The sequence below is a fragment of the Lepidochelys olivacea genome (genome assembly GCF_965140295.1).
Source record: "Lepidochelys olivacea isolate rLepOli2 genome assembly, chromosome: 15".
In the NCBI taxonomy this organism is placed as follows: Eukaryota; Metazoa; Chordata; order Testudines; family Cheloniidae; genus Lepidochelys; species Lepidochelys olivacea.
In genome coordinates, this window is record NC_140425.1 from 32,349,181 (window position 1) to 32,371,120 (window position 21,940).

Below are 21,940 nucleotides of genomic sequence, written 5' to 3' on the forward strand. Positions count from 1 at the left end.
TGCCTTTTATATCCTGTAACTGAAAACTTTAAGTGGAAATTATTTTGCATCATATGTGACTATTTATTTGCAGTGTGGAGATAGAGAGAGTTGACTCTGACTCTTTAATATATTACAAAGGTATTCAAGTTAAAACAGGATGTCCCCTGTATTATACTTCCAGACTCTGGTATTGCACAATCTCTCGCACTGAGTAAAGCAGCATATTCTTTACAGCAATTTAGGGCTGCCTTGCTAGGACCGTTTACATGAACAATGAAAATAAAATATTGTATTTCATTGTTTACATTTGTATGGTACCTGTTGTGTTTGTTTGGGTGCACTTTGTGTGACAGTGTTGGGTTTACTTTTTAGAAGATCAGACAATCTTTGTGAAAGGCATATACAGTATTGAGCACTGATATGGTATTTTAATAATTGTGTGATATACAGAATATGCAAGCATAACAGGTTTTTAGCCCAAAGAAGTTGCAATCTATTCTAAATGATACTGTAGACCAGATGCACTGGGGACTTCAAGGGGCTGGACTGAGGGGGTGGCTTATATTTTAATTTCTGATTTGGCTCCTTTACTTAATGTGGTGTTGGGGTAGAAAAAAATCTACTCTGCATAATATATTCTTATGCTCCGGTTATCTTTGTCATTTACGTATTGATTAGCTGTGTCATAGTACACCTCTACCCCAATATAACGTGACCCGATATAACACGAATTCGGATATAACGCGGTAAAGCAGCACTCTGTGGGGGGGCTGCGTGCTCCAGCCTAAGCTTTGATCAAAGCAAGTTCGATATAACGCGGTTTCACCTATAATGCGGTAAGATTTTTTTGGCTCCCAAGGACAGCGTTATATTGGGGTAGAGATGTGTTTAGAATGTAATGATGTTGTAATTGTGCAGGAACTCCAAAAGGGAATCTGTTCAAAAATTTGTGATGAGGAAGCCACTAATTAGTTTAAATCAAATGAAAGCAACTGTGTTTTCTAATACTGTTGACACAAAACATTTTCACTTTTCAAGGCTGCCCACACCTACATCACTTTCAGTCCAAAGGCGTGGTCTGGGAGAACTTTTCCAGAGACTTACAAATCAGAAAATAGTTTTAAATGTAAAAAGAAAAGGAGTACTTGTGACACCTTAAATTCCACCAAAGGTGCTATGTCCCAAATTCTCTTAGCACATTTCTGCATTCTTTCACACTCCGAATGAATCTAGAAGGCTTAAAGTTGCAGATACCAACCATCTTTCCCAATAAAGAATACTAGACAAGGTTCCCTCTGGAGCTCATTAGCACCACTTCTTAATTGGCTGGGAGCAGGGCCACTGTTGAGGGAAGCAAGGGATGTTTCTTCTGCTTCTCTGCTGGAAACGCTACCTGTGCAGTGCTACCAGGCCCTGCCAATCTGGAAATTAACACATTTGCTGTTGCTTGATTTTTTCTCTCTTTTTACTCTCTCTATTTACACACTGCAAATAAATAGCCACATATGATGCAAAATAATTTCCACTTAAAGATTTCAGTTACAGGATATAAAAGGCAAATTCATGCCCATTGTAGCTTACTGATATTGGATTACATTCAGTTTCTTTTCTAAAACTGTTTTTCCCAGCTGTACATTCTTGAATGTTTTCCTTTCAAGATTGTTATCACTGTCAATCACACAAAGCTGCTCTTCAAAAATGTGCACATATCTATATTTAACACACATGAGCACACAGTTTAAGATTTTTGTTTCTTAAAATAGCTTAGCTAGAAACTTCTCAAAAGCAGGTATTTAATTATGAAGGACGCTTAGCAGAAATGAGTCTGAGCCATGAGTGCTTCATTTAAAAAAATAAAAATAAAACCACATCAGCTTTGCCATGCCATGAAACTGCTTTAATTCCACTTCTCTCCTCCCCCAATCAAATGCTGCTCCAACCCTGCGTCCCACAGTGGTTATTATGCAAGATAACTGACCAGTATGATGACAGGTTTCAGAGTAACAGCCGTGTTAGTCTGTATTCGCAAAAAGAAAAGGAGTACTTGTGGCACCTTAGAGACTAACCAATTTATTTGAGCATGAGTTTTCGTGAGCTACAGCTCACTTCATCGGATGCAAGTGAGCTGTAGCTCACGAAAGCTCATGCTCAAATAAATTGGTTAGTCTCTAAGGTGCCACAAGTACTCCTTTTCTTTTTGACCAGTATAAGTCTTTGTCTTGGTGTAGAGTGATTCCTTTGATAGCTAAGTTTGGGGTGGGAGTGGGGGGAGGTTTTCCAGGACAGAATGACTGCTGCTAATGATCACCTACAGGTCTTCAAAACCTTGGTATTTGTTTTATTAAAGTGTCTTTTTTAAAAAGATCTGCCTTTAAAGACCTTCCTATTCCAATTCTAGGTTCTGATGCCATCTGCTGCTCAACATGAGTAACTTCATATCGTTTGTTTTAAAAAATAATTGCTCTTTGGGGTGTAGCAAGGTGTGTGACTCACTGAAATGGCTCCAGAGTAAAGAGGAGAGATTTTTCTTTATTAGAATAATTGGAGAGGAAAAATGCTTCTAATGTTAAACTGGAGTGAAAACCATTTGAAAACCCAGTGGCAGCAAAGTAAATCGAAACTCTGTAACTAGCATGGTATTCCACAGCATGTGATGGTAGCACATTGCCACAGTGAATCAGAGAATCAGAGGACTGGAAGGGACCTCAAGAGGTCATCTACTCTAGTCCCCTACACTCATGGTAGGACTAAGTATTATCTAGACCAGGGGAGGGCAAACTGCAGCCCGCAGATCCTGCCCATCCTGGCTTTCAATCTGGCCTGCAGCATTGCCAGCCCCGTGGGGCTAGAGTGGGCTCCCTGTCTGCCCTGGCCTTGCGCCACACCTGGAAGCAGCCAGCACCACGTCCCTGCGGCCCCAGGGATGGGGGCAGAGGGCTCCGTGTGCTGCCCTGGTCTACAGGCATCGCCCCCTCCAGCTCCCATTGGCCAGGAATGGGGAACCGCAGCCAACGGGAGCTTTGGGTGTGGACTCCACAGATGAGGGCAGCATGCAGTGGAGCCGACTACCCCACCCCACCCCCAGGAGCGACTTCCAGACATGCTGGCCACTTCCAGGAGTGGCACGGGGCCAGGGCATTAGCCCCCGCTGTGTGCTGCTGCCACCCTAGAGCCGCTTGAGGTAAGTAGTGCCAGGCCGGAGCTCTCACCCCGCACCCCAGCCTCCTGCCCTGAGCCCCCTGCCGCACCCCTTCTGCACCAGAGCTGCCCACCCTGAGCCCCCTTCTGCACCCCAATCCCTTGCCCTGAGCCCCTTCCTGCACACTGCACGCCCTCCCACACCCCATACTCCCTCCTCCACCCCAACCCCCTGCCCCAGCCCTACATTCATGGCCCTGCACACAATTTCTCCACCCAGATGTGGCCCTCTGGCCAAAAAGTTTGCCCACCCCTGATCTAGACCATCCCTGACAGGTGTTTGTTTAACCTGCTCTTAAAAATCTCCAGTGATGGAGATTCCACAACCTCCCTTGACAATTTATTCCAGTGCTTAACCACCCTGACAGTTAGGAAGTTTTTCCTAATGTCCAACCTAAACTGCCCTTGCTGCAATTTAAGCCCAATGCTTCTTGTCCTATCTTCAGAGGTTAAGGAGAACAATTTTTCTTCCTCTTCCTTGTTACAATCTTTTATGTACTTGAAAACTGTTATCATGTCCCCTCTGTCTTCTCTTCCCCAAATTAAACAAACCCAGTTTTTTCAATCTTTCCTCGTAGGTCACATTCTCTAGACCTTTAATCATTTTTGTTGCACTTCTCTGGACTTCCTCCAATTTGTCCACATCTTTCCTGAAATGTGATGCCCAGAACTGGACACAATACTCCAACTGAGGCTTAATCACTGCAGAGTAGAGCAGAAGAATTACTTCTTGTGTCTTGTTTACAACACTCCTGCTAATACATCCCAGAATTATGTTTGCTTTTTTTGCAACAGTGTTACACTGTTGATTCATATTTAGCTTGTGGTCCACTATGACCCCCAGATCCCTTTCTGCAGTACTCCTTGATGTCTGTGGCCCTTCCTCTCTGGCACAGACCTTACATTAGTGATCCACACCTTTTTAATCTTGAGGCTAGTTGTTTGTGTGCTGTATTTAGGGGCTAATCTTTAAAAGAACCCAGAATCTTGAGCTAGCGCAGAATATGTCAGCACATATCTTGAGTGGGGCGCACTGTGATAAGTATATTTAACACTGGCATGCTGTGCCCTGCCCTGCTTATCTGCTACTCCCAGGTGTAGTTCAAATTGTTTCTTACGACTGCTAAATTCCACAATAGTTTAGGATTTATTTAATCTAGTGATCCCCTCTGTTTCACCACAAGAACTATGGTTCATCAGGCCAATTTTGGTTTCATTTTCTTGAGTGTTTAAACTCTTGATGTGTGCCAATCGAGGGATCAACCCTTCAGTATTTCTCTGACTAGATCGAACCTTAAGTAACAAATATAATTGCAGATAGGAAAGACAAAATATAAATCATCATGCTGTTTAAGCTTAATGCCTCCCAATCACAGGATAGCATCTTCCCACCTGCCCTGACATGGGAGTGTCATGGAAGTGCTGACCTTTGATCAGGCCAGTGACTTAAGCAGCTTGGGCCTTGGGGGAAATAGAGGGTAGGTGGGAGGGGGCAGTGGGGTGAGAAGAGGGGGTGGGGGGAATTTGGGATGTGCAGGGCTGCGGCGGCCAGAGAAAGAGGTGACTTTCCCCAGCTCCAGGGCTGTGGCTGCTGGGGAGAGACGGTCCTCCTTCCCAGTCCCAGCTCTGTGGCTGCTGTGGCGGGGGAGAGACCCCCCCTTCTTCCCAGCTTGAGGGCTGCTGCAGCGAGGAAGAGAGGGCACATCCATTGCAATAGCGCTTTTATCCAAAACATTTTACAGTAGTTAGTTAATGGTACAAACAACATTTGGAATGATGATTAAGTGGTCTGCTGAGACCCTCAGCAATTTTCAAGTGGTCTGCAGAAAAAAAAAGTTTGAGAACCACTGATTTAGAGGATAGGCCTACACAGCACCAAAAAAAAAAAAAAAAGTGTTCTTAACTGGGAGTAGCCTACCTCCATAAACTGGCTCAGGTTAAAATAGCAGACAAGACATGGCAACTTGCCTTGTAACTCTGATTAGCAGCTCAAGTGTAACAGGGCAGCCTGGGATTGAACCCAAGTTAAAGTTGTTGTGTCTTTACTGCTATTTTAAGTTAACGCACATTTTTGTGCATAGACTAGTGATTCTCAACCTTTCTAGACTAGTATACCCCTTTCAGGAGTCAGATTGTCGTTGCATACCCCAAGTTTCACCTCACTTAAAAGCTACTTGCTTACAAAATCAGACATACAAATATAAAAGTGTCACAGCGCCCTATCACTGAAAAATTGCTTACTTTCTTAGTTTGTACTGACTTTGCTCATGCTTTTTATGTAGGCTGAAAAACTAAGCAAACATGTAGATGAGTTGATGTGCCCCCTGGAACACCTCTGGGTACCCCTGGTGTAAGTGAATCCTAAGTGAAGCCATTGGTGGTGAAAAAGTTATTACAGTGAAAATGATTCACCCCTCTCTGCTGGCCTGTAGTGTCTCCAAATGATACATTTCTTGCCTCTAGATGTGGTTTCAGCTTTCACTCTGAATGATGAAGGGCCACATCCTGTCTGTCATCTGTGGCAGTGCAAAGACCTGGACTGGTGCTGCTCCTTTGCAGAAAGCATGGCTGGATTTGGAGGTCCACAACTACTGTTTACTGTGAAGCTTTGCAAATTTTGATTACAGTGCAGCACTCCAGGGAGTTGTGGGGCTGAGGTGGGATCAGGGCCGATGGATCTGTGGTTTATGGATCCGTCTGCCATTCTCCTCCTCCGCCCTGGGGACTGGTACAAATTTGCAGCTGCAGTTGTGGTCACAGTAGTTGCTCTGGGGCTTATGGAAGAGGCCTCCTCACTTCAGCCTCAATCCATTATCCCTATGACTCAAGCCGCACACTAGTTCTAGGACTATATAGTCTGTCCCTCTCATGGATGGCTGCATACATGTTCCTGAACACGCGATACAGCATGATTGCATTCTGAGTATGCATGGTATAAAATATACTTGCACATATGTTCACTCATGTATCCTTCTGCCTCAGAGTTCATTCTCTTGTGTTGCAGCTTTGTGCCTGAGTCTCCTTCCTCAGAAAGCAATGTTGTTTCAACAAGGAAGCAGCCACCAAATAGCCGGCTGTCTTCTCTCTCTTCTCAAACGGAACCTGCCTCCATGATCGATCAGCACCATTCCTTAAAAGACCAAAGGAGCACAAGTTTGGACCGTTCCAGCACTGATATGGATTCAACTGATGGTATTGAGGGACCCCTTCCAGCAGATACCTACCCTGAGGAGAAAACCATTGACTTCTCCTTCATTGATGTAAGTCTCCATAAAGGGAAAGAGTTGTTCATTTTTAAGTACGTTACCTATATTGTTAGCAAAATGCTATGCCATGTCTTCTCCCAACTTTATGTTCAACCTTGTGCTATGCTTCTTTATCCATTAAGGCTTCTTTATTGACTTCTTGTGTGAAAAGTTCAAGATAAATTGCAATGAAAGTTCTTGTGACTGCCCTTCCTATTAAGTCTGTGTGAATTCTATTAGGAGTCCAAAGGGACAATGGTTTGCACTTCAGTTGGTCATTTTTCAGTCTGCTCCTAGGAGACGTGCTGTGTAAAAGAGTTTAATGGCTCTAGGAAATGGAAACCATACATTTCTGAGACAACATAGTTAAGTGATACAAATTGCTAGTGCTCACCATGCTGTGAGAAATGCAGATTAAGCTACAGATATTGGATTTGAATACTACTTTTCTAATTGACAATGGGACCATCTTTCTGCAGTCTTTTAAAAATCATATTCCTAAAATGATTTTAGTTTAAAGAGGATCTTTTGAGAAATTGAGAATCCTGAATTACACAGGAATGTTGGTAATATAGTGCCTAGTCATGCAGACTGTACTCTGCTTTAGTGCTATACGAGAGCATACCTAGAGACAATGTGGATTTCTCCTTTCAGGTACAGTCTCTGTGAATTAAGAATTTATCTTGAATAAGAGTTACTCATCTTTTATTATATCTCAGCTAGTGGCAGATACTGTAGAAAGCTTCCTATGAATTGTTACTTTCTCTCCACACACACACACACACACACACACACACACACACACACACACACACACACACACACACACACACACACACACACACACACACACCTTGTTTTGTAGTACAGCTCTGGGGAAGGTGGAATGTAGAGTGTTGGCAGAATTCACGTATTAGTGTGGCTGTCCTAAATAGCAGTAGTATAGCTCAACGGCAGACTGCACTGAAGACTGTCTGAAGGAGGTTAACACTTTCTCTTCCCGTAACTAAGGATAATTGTCCACATCCTGGGCAGTGCAGCACAGCGGTTTCACACCTTACTGCCAGGGGGTTCTGGGTGTAGGGTAGCTTGCATTGGGCTCTGCTATAGGACCATAGATCCCATCCTCCCAGCAGCTGCAAGTGCCATTTCAAAACAGTGATGACTTCAAGCAGAACTGTTGAAGTCTAGAAGGCCCCTGTGCTGTTTGTGTGAATGGCTAGTTTCTGAACTGAGAACTTTTAAAATATTTATTTTAAAATAGAAGTTTTCACAGGGGAGGATGGAGGGCCCAGGGCCTCTGGGAAAAGACTCAGTCATAATCAGCAATGAATTATATCACTAAATACAACTGCGGTGGCCTTTGCTCTACTGTAATCCATTCAGTTTTCCTTTGTGTATGGAGATGGCATTGTTTTAAATAACTGATTATCTCCTTTTTACCAAAGGCCATGGTATTTAACTTTCAGTCTTTTTGTTGCTGGCAAACAGCTTGACATTTCTGAGGATGGGGACCGATCAGAGCTGGGAAAATGTAGCAGAGGGAGAGAGAGAGTTGCATAATCACTTTACGGTTTTGCAAATCCCTGCCTTCTGATTGGCTGATGGCCATTGTTACCTAGTAAGAGCACACAGATTATCATAGTTTGGTTATTGAAAAATAACTCTGCAGTTTCTATACAGATCAGACATCCAGAACCAAGCAGAGTTCAGGGAACTGTCCAAATGGGAAACCACTGTAGTTCCATATCGGTTATTGTACAGCATCTTAGCACTCTGAGTAAATTCGATTTTAATTGGAGTTTAAAATAACAGTGATAATAATTAAAACAAAAGTAGTCCTAATTAAGCTGAAATATGGTTATGCTTAAAAATAAGACCTGAAGTAGTTATGGAATGAACTGCTCTATTTTCAGACTAATTGAAATTGCCACATTTGAGGGTAACCTTTTTCTCTTTAAAAGCAAACTTCTATACTGGATTCCAGTGTCCTGAAAACCCGTGTGCAACTCAGCAAAAGGATTCGCCACCGGCCACCTAGCTCCCATTCGCTCAGGAGAAGCAGACAGATAGAATCTGAAAACAAACTCTCTGCGATGCAGGAGACAGACAGCACTTGGATGTTTAAAGACTCCACAGGTATCCCTCTCAGTCCTGTGAAATAATTAGTCATAGTGCTGCGGGGTTGGAGATATATTATGTCCTCGATAGAATCTTCTCTCTCCTTTGAGCTAATGTCCCTGTGGGTACTCCGCTTTAGTTGTGTGTGCACCTTCAGAGATTTTTGTCAGCAGTGTGTGCAGGTCCACATGTCTTTGTGCTTCAGCCTGAGGATATACAGTGCGGGGTGGACTCCAGTTCCTTCTCAACCACCTGTGACTAGAGATGTTCACTAACTTAGCATACCTACCTTGTTTTTTTCCTTGTTGTTCCTATTATTTTATTAATGTTAGTCCCTTATTTTAGTTTGTTGTTTTACATTTTCTTTCCCCACCAAAAGTTCTGTGGTTTAGCGGGTCCCCCCTTTTGTTCCATGGTCAGGGCCTCTTGCCCTTGGCCCCTGTTCATTTGCTGCCTTTCTTCCTTGGGTGTGCCTAAAATCCTGGGCTTCAAACCCTGACAGACCTGACACAGGTCCTTTCCCCTCAACAATGGGCATTCCAGCTGTCGTGGAGAGTCTCAAATCCTGTCAAAGTGCAAGTCTGCTTTAGCTTCAAGAGCAGATCCGGGAACCTGAGAGAGGCTGAAGTTGCTCCTTATTGAGCATTCACTTTGAGACCCACCACCACTTCAGAGTCCAAATCTTCCCCTGCACCTTTCCACCCTCTCACCCATACACTGGGGTCAGCCTCTGAGGCCTTCCAGTGATTTCTTCAGCTTCAGTGAGCAGAGATGAAGGGACACATTTGAAGACTTCAAAATCTACTAAAGAGAAAATACCTTGATCCCCGGATGGGAGAAATTGGCCCAGAGACCAGGAAATAGGGAGACCTTGCCTCACAGTATGAGTAGTGCCGAGGCTTATGGTTCCTTTGGTACCAAGAGGTGGGTACCTGCAAAAAAGGCTTCTAGCTCCCTGTGTACCAAGAAGTCTCTCAGCGAACAAGTGGTAGCCTCATTGGAGCCCTCCAAGCAGAGGGAGGGACTCTTTGAAGAAAGCATCTTTGACCTCTTCCTAGAGCCATGGCCATAAAGAGCGTAGGACCATACCATCCATACCCTCTCCAGTGCCACTTGGCGGATCTCAGCCTGGGGATCCGTGTCTAAGAGCTCTGATACTGGTTGGATTTCTTTCTCAGAGGCTCTCCAAGTGTCATTAGAGCCCAAATTCCCTCTCCTGAGGAGTACCAAGAAGGATTTTTGCCAGTACTGATGCACCCTCTGGTACTGGCATACCCTCCAGTACTGCTTAGCTCCTCCGCTGAATACAAGGGATGACACTTCTTCAGACTCAGACATTTCCCTACAGGATTCTACCACCTTTCCTGTGCTGTATCCTAAGGATGAGACCACAGGAACCAGATGACGTCTGACCCATCAGCCTTGGCAATAGCAACCTGGAGGTCCCTCTCCCTTTCCTTATGCCCTGTCACTTCGGGCTTTCTGGAACCCTTGGATCCTGTCTGGTGATTAGTTCTAAAAAGTGTCACCACTGGTACCCCAGAACCCTCTTCCCAAGGAAGATCCTTTAGAAGAACAAGAGCTAAGGGCAGAGGAGAAGGCACTACCATCTAATAAATCCTCTTCCTTACGAGACAAGGCAATTATGTTCCCTCCCCCATCCTACGTGGGTGACTTCAAAGACTTCCAAGAATGGAGGAAAAGGGTGGCGGAGGCTTTACCAATCCCTTGGAGGAGATACAAGAACCGCAGCACTCCTGGTGCATGTTGTACATACCTCTCCTCAAGGTGAGGTAGCCTTGCCTATTAATGATGCCCTATAGCCTCCAGCCCGTACACTATGGCAAACAATAGCTACTGCCTTGCCTCCATGCAAGCAGGCTGACAAGAAGCACTATGTACCAGCTAAAGGGTCAGAGTGCCTTTTCTCCCATCTCATCCCAAACTCTCTGGTAATCAATGCCATTAATGAGAGAAGCAGGCAACGTTGGTCTAGATCAGAGGAGGGCAAACTACGTCCCATCAAGGCTTTCAATCCGGCCCATGGGATTGCCAGCCCCATGGTGCACGGGGCTAAGGCAGACTCCCTGCCTGCCCTGGCCCTGCACCACGTCCCTGTGGCCCCTGGGGGAGGGAGGAGCAGATGGCTCCATGTGCTGCCCTTGCCTGAAGGCACCGCCCCCTGCAGCTCCCATTGGCCGGGAATGGGGAACTGCGGCCAATGGGAGCTTCGGGGGTGGTACCCGCAGGTGAGGGCAACGCGCGGCGGAGCTGCCTGCCCCACCCCCAGGAGCCACTGCCGAACATGCTGGCCATCCTAGAGCTGCTTGGGGTAAGCGGCACTGGGCTGGAGCCCGCACGCCAAACCCCTCCTGCACCCTCCACTCCAACCCTGTGCCCTGAGCCCCCTGCCACACCCCGCAGCCCTCCTGCGCCCCAACCCCTTGCCCTGAGCCCCCTCCTGCATACCACAGACCCTTCTGCACCCCACATTTCCTCCTACACCCCAGCCCCCTGCTGCACCCCTCCTACAGCTCAACCCCTTGCCTTGAGCCCCTTCCTGCATACTGCACACACTCCCTACCACATCCCAACCCCATGCCCAAGCCCTACATTCATGGCCCTGCATACAATTTCCCCACCCAGATGTGGCCCTCGGGCCAAAAACTTTACCCTCGCTGGTCTAGATCAACACCTTACAACAATACACCTTACAACAACCTTAAGCTCCTGCACCTTTTTGGCCACAAAAGCTACTCTTTGGTTGCCCTGGGTAGCCAGCTATCATGCCTTGATGGCAAAGTACAACGGTATGAACTATAGCAAATGTTCTCACTTTTGCCACAAGAGCAGAAGGACCAGTTTCAAGCCTTCATCACTAAAGGCGATTGTCAAAGCGTGTTTACGGTCTTCTCTCAATCAGCTGACACAGCCTCTGGTTCTATGGTAACCATCATAGTTATGCATCAACCTTATAGCTGCAGTCCTCTGGACTCCCCAGGGAAGTACAGAATACAGTGGAGGATCTTAAGGCTCAATGGATGGGAGAAAAGAGTGTACGATCAAACTAGCCCCTTCTGCTGGTTTCTGTTTCAGGGACATGAAGAGCAAGTTATCCCAGCTATTGCATGGTTGAGTGTGCCGACTGCTCTGTTCTCATGTTGCTAGTAACTAGCTGCACTTGCGTGCATGATTAGTGATCTGACTCAATACAAAATGCAATGTTCATTTTAAGACATTGAATCAGAAATGTTAATATTACAAAGCTACAGCTGTTTTTGGTTCAAGCTGTGACCTCTGATGATCATTGTGCAAAGCCAAAATGTAGTAATTTCCAAGTAAGAGGCCAGTGAATGTGAGTGAACTGAGCTATTGTAAACTTAACTGTAACATACACACATGTGCTTTGATGCTTTAATGTATAAACGGAGCAATTCAGAAGCAATAGCTGAATTAATTTAAGTATGCAATTCTGCCCTTTTACAGCCCTAATAAACAGAGTCTCTCTACCATTAGGTATTTACAATGTGCCCAGCGCCATGGTATGAGTGCTTAATCATGTCAAATAACTTCCACTGAGTCTTCATGATTCTACTATGTTACATTGTTACCGAGGAAGAGGGTTATGAGGTCAAGGCATAGACAGGAAGTTTGCTGACCAACTTGCTTTGTTTCTATTTAAATGCGTCTGGGGTGAAATAACATCTGGTCATTGTAATTTTTGTTAGAAGAGAAATCTACAAAACAGGAAGAGTCTGATGAGGAAGAAAAAATACACCGAACTGAGAGATCCTCAGCTGTTCAACCTCAGAGGCTTCCTGTTTTTCCAGGCATGGACCACTCTGTTCTCAAGGTGAAGATAGACAGATCATACTAGATTAGGTCAGGGGTCCATCTAGTCCAGCATCCCATGATTGACAGCGGCTACCATCAGATGCTCTCCAGCAGAAGGTGCAAGAATCCCCGAAAGGGCAATTTATATATTAACCCAGCGGTTCTCAAACTGTGGGTCGGGACCCCAAGTGGGTCACGATCCCATTTTAATGGGGTCACCAGAGCTGGTTTAGACTTGCTGGAGCCAAAGCCTGAGCCCCACCTCTCGGGGCCGAAACCTGAGGACTTCAGCCCTGGGCGCCGGGACTCGGGTTACAGGCCCTCTGCCTGGGGTGAAGCCCTTGAGCTTTGGCTTTGGTCCCCACACCGGGGGCAGTGGGGCTTGGGCGGGCTCAGGCTTTGGTCCCTGCTCCTGGGGTTGTACAGTAATTTTTGTTGTCAGAAGGACATTGTGGTGCAGTGAAGTTTGAGAACCCCAAACAGTTCAGAGGAGAAAACTTGATGATCTGTTAGATGGCCTAAGAAACTTATAGCAATGTTGTAAATAGCTTTTTCACTCATTGACCCTGTATTATTGATAGAAATATTGGCAGTGGTTTAGAAGGAAATTTAACTTCATAATAGTTTGTGTATGTTTTCACAACAGCTTAGATTTATGGTAAATTCCATTATAAATGTATGCAGTGTATGGATTTCAGGCTTGTGCTTTCTGCTGCTTCATACGCCAGTGAAATGATTTGAGTGATCAGATTGTCCTCCAAGGAAATCTAAAAGCAGTTTTTTTTAAAAATAAACCTTTCTTCTAGGCTCAGCTTCGGAAAAGACAAGAGCCCGAGAGTCCCAGTGAAATAAATTCTGCACAGCTATTTAAATCCCAGCTCCAGCAAGGAGCTCCTGGTGGCAGGGTACTGCCCTCTAGTGCTGAGAAGGAGAACAGGTGAGAGAGCTGTTTAAATCCCAGCAAGCTGTAAATTCAGAAATAGCTGGTCATTTCATTGCTCGGATCCTAGAAGAATATGGCTTATTTTGATTTTGTTTCTGTAATGAGGTATTGTCATTGTAGGATAAAGTTTATTTTGCTGTGTCCTTAGATCAGAAGAAATGTCTCCTCAATGGCTGAAAGAGCTGAAATCGAAGAAGAGGCAGAGCCAGCACGAGAATCAGGTTTGAGAAGGTACAGTACAGCAAAATTAGAGGTGTCACTCTGTAGAATTTGCATCTGACTGCTTTGCTGTGAAGTCTCCTGTCTTTTCAGCCAAAAGAGATTCTTAGATGATGGAAAAGTAACATGCAGTTACCTTTAGCCCTTGCAGTCTGGCAGAAACAATGTTTGTTCAAGTATTCTCACCCTATTTCCACAGGGTCTGGGTAAGCTCTTGCTGTGACTGGTACAGCCATGTGGCTGGACATGCAGCAGACACATCTTTGCAATGCTCAAGCCCCTTAAAGCTGATGCAAATGATCTGAAGCTTTGAGTGGAAAATCTGTTCTGAACCTGCCTGTACACTGACTCTGCAAGCAAAGAGTATACACATGTTGTATGTAACTGTGCACTCCATGTCCAAGACAGAAAAATATTTCCATAATGAAGCAGATCCGATTTCATTGGAATTTACTGTACAGATTATGCTGTTTTCCCCTTTCTCTTATTGTTGTTTAGCCTTATTTACTACCCCAGATGAAGGCGCTATTAACTTCTCAGCAGGCAATTCTATGATGATAACATTCATCATTCTGCTAATTTTATAACAATATGTAGAGTCCTACTAAGAAGTGTTGTCATTGTTTAATGGGCAGGTTCTGCAGATAGCTATTTAAAGCATTGGAGCACTTGGTTTCAGTGATGCTCTTAATAGTTCATATGCAATTTAATAACACAAAATAGCTTGCTGCTGCTGCACCAGCAACATGCAAAGAGCATCATCGATGGTGTACACGTGTCACCGAGACTTGAGAGTCCCGAGGGTGATGTGGTTAGTTACATTTATGAACAATGTCAAACAGCTTCTGTGTTTTATTTCCTTTTCAGACACTGATTATGACTAGGAAAAGACCGAGAAGTATAACAGAAGCCTTAACTCATCTGAACCTAACATTCACACATCATGCTGCTGCTGTTTGCTTCCTGCCTCGACTGCTATGTGCATGGTGCCTTCCTGCTTTGTGGAGAAAGCTGCTTAATATTCATAGACAAATACAAAGCTGTATCTTCTCAGATAGGGAAGGATATAGTCACTTTAGAACTACCTGAAGTAAGAGATGGTGCAGTATAGTTAGTACTTCAGAAGGTCTTGCCAGAGGGTAACATTTGTTCTAGGAAATACGGCGCATCAGAAGAAGTCCCCTTGCCTTCAAACAAAGATGACATCTCTGCAGAATTAAGCTATGTTCAGTAACTCAAGCATGTGAATGCTAGTAGGCACGTCAAGTGTAAAGGCTGGGGTTTGTATTTGTTTATGAAAATAACAAAATTTTAAATTTATATTCATCTTCCTTGTGAACTAATAGTGGTTCCTATTCAGAATGAAGTTTGTGGAAGAGAGAGTGAAAGAACAAATCCTGTTTACTGCCATATTAAAAAATGAAACTTGACTGATATTTTTTTAAAGATATTTTTCATTGGCTGATGCTTGCACATGATCTGCTGATCAGGCAGATCAAGTTGATTTTTAGATTGAGCATAAAGTTAATTTTTCATTCTTTAACTGAGATTGTCTGGTCTGTCAGCATGTAGCATAACTGCATCATTAGAATGTCATATTCTTAGGATGATAAAGCAATAATGTCAACCAATTTTCTTTAAAAATAGATGTAAATATTGTTTTTATTACTCAAAAAGAAGAGACGAGGAAGGATGTATAGTCTTGTCAATATGAGGGTTCCAGGTAATTGCTGAATGTCATTCTAGAAGCACCTCAGATTGTCCCACTGGATATTTTTATTAGTTACCTTTGTAAATATCAGTTTTAAGTGTTTATTTTTATGCTGATTTTGTAGGATCACCTAAATGCAATCTCTCACTTCTCAACTGTTTATTGAAATGATCTATACATTTTACTTTGGTAAGACCAAATGCTGGTATGTTAGCAATGTAGATAATACTAACATCACAACACAGATGTGTCAGTCACATCAGAAGAATTTTGATGTCTTTGGATCCAGATTCTGAAATTGGCAAGATTTTTTTTAACCAAAAAGTTCATTTATAAGTAAATTATAAATGGATACTGTATTTAAAATATATATTAGTTACTTACTTTTCTCCAAGTGCTCTTTCCAGAAAATCTTTAAAAATATACGCTAATGGGAAAGCTCATTCCGTAAGGTAGGCCCCGCCAGGACTCCGATAAGGAGAGCAAGTGTAATGGAAGGGAGAATTGAATCAAAGCAGACGAGCTCTTTCTATTCTGCTATTCTCATAACCTTCTGTGGCAAACTGTTCGGGCCTGAACAGTCAGATATGATGAAGCTGCACACAGTTGCATTCTGGAAGCAAAACACAGTGTTCGCTGTCTACTGCACTGCAGTTCTTGTCTCCCGCTGAAAGGTTATTATATAAATTAAATGTTAAAAACCGGGCACCCGCACTTGCACGCATTTTCCCTTTTCCTGCTCAGTGTTTCAGAAGGCTTGTCTTATGTGTTACTACCACAACAGTGCACCTGCTAGCCAAAGGGTAACCTTTGTCTGCCATCCGTCAAGTTTTTAGCTGCCATAAACCATGTGCCAACTTTTGTTCTAAAGAAGTCACAAATGAGGTGAGTTCACTCCCAGCCTGTATTTCAGTAAATAACTGCAGTATGTCAAGAGATATGACCAGTATGCTCTTCTCCCTTTTACTATCAGAATTCTAACAGTAGCACCCCTTATTTTATAGAAATACAAATGAATATTTTTTCACTTCAAAATAAAAATGTCTTTGTTCAGTTCTTTGCCCTGCTCCATGTAAGAGAGGTGACAATGCCAGATACACTGTTTTACAGTTTCTTCTGCCACAGCTCAGTGAATTCTCAAATATTACTGCCAAATGGAGTCACGCTTCTGCCCTCTTTCATGTGGATAACCTCCCCTTTCCCCTCCCCCCGCCCATAAGGGGAAGGGGGAGAAGCTTTCAGAGGAGCGCAGTTGTCCAAACTATTAGAGACACTGTTGACTGCTTTTTAAAACTAGTTGTATATATTTTCTGCCCATTGTTTATGTGGTGTGGGACCTGTTTTTATTTTGGAAACGTAACTTTTAGGCAAGCTTTGTATTTTTCTGTGCTTGTAATGCATCAGCCAACTTGTTTTGTCAGTTGTGTACCAGATGTTCTTGATGGTGTTGGTGTGTACAATTTGAACAGTATTAGCTGCAGGGTTTTTAGGTGTGACAGAAGAATGTTGGTCACTTTTAATTTCCCTTGCTAAGCGTGAGTGGCTTTCTTTTTTTTTTACGGTATTCAAAACCCAAATAAATTTATTTGCGAGCATAAAAATGCTGAGGGAGGTTTAATTTTAGGATTGAGCAACTTGATAGTGTCTCTTTAATGACAAAAAGAAAAGGAGCACTTGTGGAAAAGTACTCCTTTTCTTTTTGTGAATACAGACTAACACGGCTGCTACTCTGAAACCCGTCTTTAATGACGGAGCATTTTGTCTAACGCTTCCTGATGCAACAAAATGAAAGCCACAAACTCTTTAGATTGTCAGCTGCAGTGTTTTTGCTGTGCATTCTGATATACTGAGGGGATTGGTTTTGCATATTGGCAAAGCCCTTTGAATGAGTATGTGTTTCCATTTCTCTATGGACAATGCACTGAAATTTACTGTAGTTTTACTGCTAGTGAGAAATGTTTAATCTTATATATGTCTGACAGAAAAAATCTTTAGGATAAGGTTGAATGGGATAGTGTTTTTTTTCTGATCTTTTATTTCTTCATATTGTATGTGAATTAAATATCTATTTTCTCTTGTGACTCCAGGTTCCCATCATGTAATTATTGAAATCATAAATATTTATTACACATATGATAACATGCTGTAAAACTCCTTTCTTTAGATTAAGTCCATTTTAATTGCAAATAATGCTTATGAAACTTTTTACTATTTTACTTTAACAATCACAGATTATAACTTGCTGTTAATATGAGCCAGGAATGAACTCTTACCTGCAGCATGTTCTTCATGTATGATATATATTTTTTTGTATTAATAACTATTGGAAGCTATTTTAAGAGTAAGTTTTAACTCTTAACTCACTTTTACCTGAACTCTCTTTGTAAGTGTGATAGATGGAGATAGCTGGTGTTTGGCATTCACCATTGAATACAGGGTGCTTTTGCAGAAGTATTTTGTTCTTTTTATTTAAGACCATCACGGTTTTCTCTGTGTACTTCATCCCACAGCTGTATTAGTAGAGCAATAGTTTCAAAAAGTAAATGTAAATCAGTCTGGTGTATGGAACTTAGAAATACGTCGTTAGTGCCCCTTTTTTCACTGAAATTAGGAGAGTCCGCCCCTAGAATTTTAATCCACTTATGTTTTAGGATCAGTACAAGCATGTACATTTCATATTCACTGGAATCGCCAATTGGCCTTTTCTTCTCCTTTATTTGTTTTTGCAAATTCACCTTGTTTATGGCTGTGTATCTTGAGGTTAGTATATGCTAAGTCAGTGTTTTTACTGGTTTTGTATTACCTGCTGTACACAAAGATGCTAAATTTCTGCTTTCCATTTTAACATTTTTAACGTGGTTGTGTAGGATTAAAAAACTTGCTTCTTGCTTGCACAGAGATTTAGCTTCCCACCCTCTGGTATTTTGTTTTGATCACCTAGTTATTGCTGGCAAACCACCAGAAGCATTGTATATCAGAAACTGCCCGCTACTAATTCACAAATCATAGAATCAGAGAATTGTAGGGACCTTGAAAGGTCATCTAGTCCAGTCCCTTGTCCTCAAGACAGGCCTAAGTATTATCTAGACCATCTCTGACAGATGATTGTCTAACCTACTCTTAAAAACTTCCAGTGAGGGAGATTTCACAACCTCCCTAGGCAATTTGTTTCAGTGCTTAACTACCCTGACAGTTAGGAAGTTTTTCCTAATGTCCAACCTAAACCTCCCTTGCTGCTATTTAAGCCCATAGCTTTTTGTCCTAGCCTCAGAGGTTAACGAGAATAATTTTTCTCCCTCCTTGTAACAACCTTTTATGTACTTGAAAACTGTTATCATGTCCCCTCTCAGTCTTCTGTTCTCCAGACTAAACAAATCTAATTCTTTCAGTCTTTCCTCATAGGTCATGTTTCCTAAACCTTTCATCATTTTTATTGCTCTCCTCTGGACTTTCTCCAGTTTGTCCACATCTGTTTGCAAACTTTTGCTCAACCATACTATCCAGAGCAGCATTATCAATTAGTTTGTAATTAATTTTACATGTTTGTACATGTACTTAATATGCCTGCAATGTGTAAGGTAGTAAACCGTGGATGTGGTTTAATGTAAAGTTGCTACATGGAGAGCCCTGCTGTACCAAAATATCACAATAGAGATCCGAGCAATTCTAGGGTAAGTTTAATATAAATAGTTTGGAATCCTTTAAAAATCTAGGCACCCAGTGACATTAGCTGCCTTCTTTACACTTTGCATCCTGACTGTGCACACGGCTATGCCCAATACCATCAAAAGTATGTAGTGTAAACTGAGTGTAATTGGCTTTTGAAGGGTCTGTGTCACACATTTTATTTGAAACTTTGGAACCAAAAGAGTTGATCAGTCCAAACTCCCATTGCACCAAATGTCCAAAATGTTACAATTCTGTGATGATAGAAATGTGTTCTAGAAATAAACAAGCAATGTGTTCTATACTGGATAAGAGAAGGAGTTCGGTGAAGGTGTCCTGTGTAGAATAATTGGCATGAATTAGGCATGGTCTGTTTTGTAAAATATCATGGAAGTCACTGAAAGGTAATTTTTTGGGAGATGCAAATATGTTCAATAGGGCTGTTCTGTGAGTGGTAAAGGATTACTGCTAATTTACTGAAATTTGGTTTTCTTGGACTAGACCAAATGGGTCAGTTCCATAGAATGTTAAACCTCTGTCAATCTAGTTGGGCCCGGTGTCTCTCATTACCATACAAATACCTTTCCGTGTCAGTGAAGTTTAAAACCTCTTCAGTCAGGCTAATCTGTAACCGAAGAGTTGATCCAGACTTCTGCAATTGGACAGTTCAGGCAGGTTAAACCGTAAGAGAGAGCACCTGCTATCTCAGGAGGAAAAGAATGTAGTTGACAATGCTGACAATCTTTAAATTCTTTTGCACAGGTTCATATTTAAAACATGAAACAATTTCAGTCTGGAGGTAAATGTTCTTTTCTAATGTTCTTGAATTTAAGTAATAAAATAAACAGTATAAAGCAAGCCAACGTGTCCTTGTGGGGCAGGGTGTATTTATATGCTAACATGGCCACTCGGGAACCATCTATGAATGTGGAACTCTGCACTATCTTGAAAACTCCTTTTTCTCCTATTTGCCCTTCATACGAACCAATCCATGCTGGTTTGCCATTACAGCATCTGTTTAACTGACGAGACCATAGTGTTCACACGTACTCACCTCATACAAAGTGTTAGGAGCTCAGCTCCTTAAACCCGTGTCAGAGGGACTCAGATACTACAGTGATGAGGATCATCTAAGTACCTGGTTGGGTAAGGCAAATTCTGTCCTGTGGCACATGTGTGATGCTCTCACTGGGTTCGATGAGATCTACACCAATATCCAAAGGCAGCGTTTGGCCTTTAAACATTAGATTAGAAAGGGTCTCTGCTGTTTCTGTATGTTAACTCTGGGCCCCCATTTTTTTTGCAAAATATGTCCTCTCTTCTTAGAGCTCACAGCCCACCTCTGCAGCTAAGCTTGCAAGATGCTAACATTGCATTGCTAATTAACCCAACCCATGGACGAAGGGCCAAATCCAGATTTGGTGTAAGGTCTGGTCTTCACTAGGAAAAAAGTGTGTTCTGAACTCAAGTTAGCTAACTTGAGGTACAGTCCTAGTAAAGGCAAGGCAGTTTGTTTGTTGAATCGACTTGCTAGCAGTAAACTGCCTTTTCTTCACTAGGATTCTACTTTTAGTTACCTAGAATTTTCACTGGAGCCAAGAACACACCTTTTCCCCCCCGAGTGAAGACCAGGCTTCACTGGTTGGCTACAACCACATTAACATCTGTGGAGTGCTGCCTTTTACAGTGGGTTTGAATATGAACCAATGAGCACAATATTCCGAGTCCTCTGTCATCCAGGATACCAGAGTCTAAGGATATTTGGTCAATGCAGGCTCTTGATTACAATGATACAGGGCAGGGAGAATGTGTGATGAGCCGTATGCGAAATACGTCGGTTCCAGGGTGTGATTGGAAATCCTTTCTCATATCAATGTGCTTTCCCTGAGGCACTTCAAACCACTGTTTGGTCTGTCCCATCCCATGCCATCCCTCAGTTGAAAATATTTTTACCAAAATATGTGTTGACGTGATTTTTTCATCCTATTGAAGGGATTTGGAGAGAAGGGGAGGTTCGTGTGGTTTATGGATTTTCTTCTTACCATATTGAACATGCTGACTGTATCAAGCCTGTTAAAGAAGCTATTGTATAGATAAAAACTTTTATATCATTCTGCATAGCCTTATAGAACATGTAAATATGGATCACACAAGGAATAAATGTTGTGCTATAGAAAATATTTTGTACTACATAGTTTCCTAAGTAATACAGATATTCTGTCTATTGTGTATATACTTGTATGACTATGATTCCAAGTTTAGCGTTGCCAGATATTTACAAAAGATGTTGTTTTCTAATAGTGCTGTGAGCATTTCTCAAAGGGATTAAAGAAGCTGACAGCAAGAGGAAATGGAGTTCTATTAGGAAAGAAAACTCAGTACAATATATTATCCCTACCCTCTGTGATGTTTTGCAACTGCCTTATCTATGTGCATCTTCCATGAACTTGGCAAACGAAGCAGGATTTTGGGGCACTTTAGTCATTGCAAAAATAAATGTAAGTGAAGATGTTACCAAGAAAATGAACATATGGGAAAATACCTTTATTTTTAAAGTAAAAAAGAGAAAATTACAGTATCTTGTTTGGTAAAAGATACAAATGAATACCATTCCAGTCCCTCCCCTGAGGATTTGTTCTGTACAGAAGTAATTTTATATTTTACAACTAAGAGTTTTCATATCAATAGAAAAGCAGATGAAAATGTGAAAAGGAACTGCAATAAAAGTGAACTACAGTAAACTGCTGTCTATGGTGGATCTTTGCATGTACAAAATGTGTTGCATTCAAACAATGACAATAAATTAGAGTACAAAGCTTGGATGCCAGTTGTATTTAATGGATGCTTTTGCTTTGCTAAGACATTTTAATTATCCCAGCATACCACAATTCCCAGCATAGCTATTCTCCCATTAAATCTGGTCATTGTGTAATCTCTCTCACAACCCAGTTTTACCCTTGCGTGTGATTGCCTGTTGCCTGATACGAAGTGATACTGAAAATAGAAAGGGGCAGAAGTACC

The 21,940-nt window shown here is 42.4% G+C and overlaps 1 protein-coding gene across 1 annotated transcript in view; it reads left to right on the forward strand.

The window, feature by feature from the left end:
- Positions 1–20,213, forward strand: part of KIAA1671 — a 155,903-nt gene extending 135,690 nt beyond the window's left edge. Inside the window, exons 8-13 of the mRNA XM_084648916.1 lie at positions 6,185–6,440; positions 8,390–8,564; positions 12,275–12,399; positions 13,187–13,317; positions 13,472–13,554; positions 14,410–20,213. Of these exons, the coding sequence (XP_084505042.1) occupies positions 6,185–6,440; positions 8,390–8,564; positions 12,275–12,399; positions 13,187–13,317; positions 13,472–13,550 (766 nt within the window). The 3' untranslated portion in view covers positions 13,551–13,554; positions 14,410–20,213. The remainder of the gene's footprint in view (positions 1–6,184; positions 6,441–8,389; positions 8,565–12,274; positions 12,400–13,186; positions 13,318–13,471; positions 13,555–14,409) is intronic.
- The last annotated feature ends 1,727 nt before the right edge of the window (positions 20,214–21,940 follow it).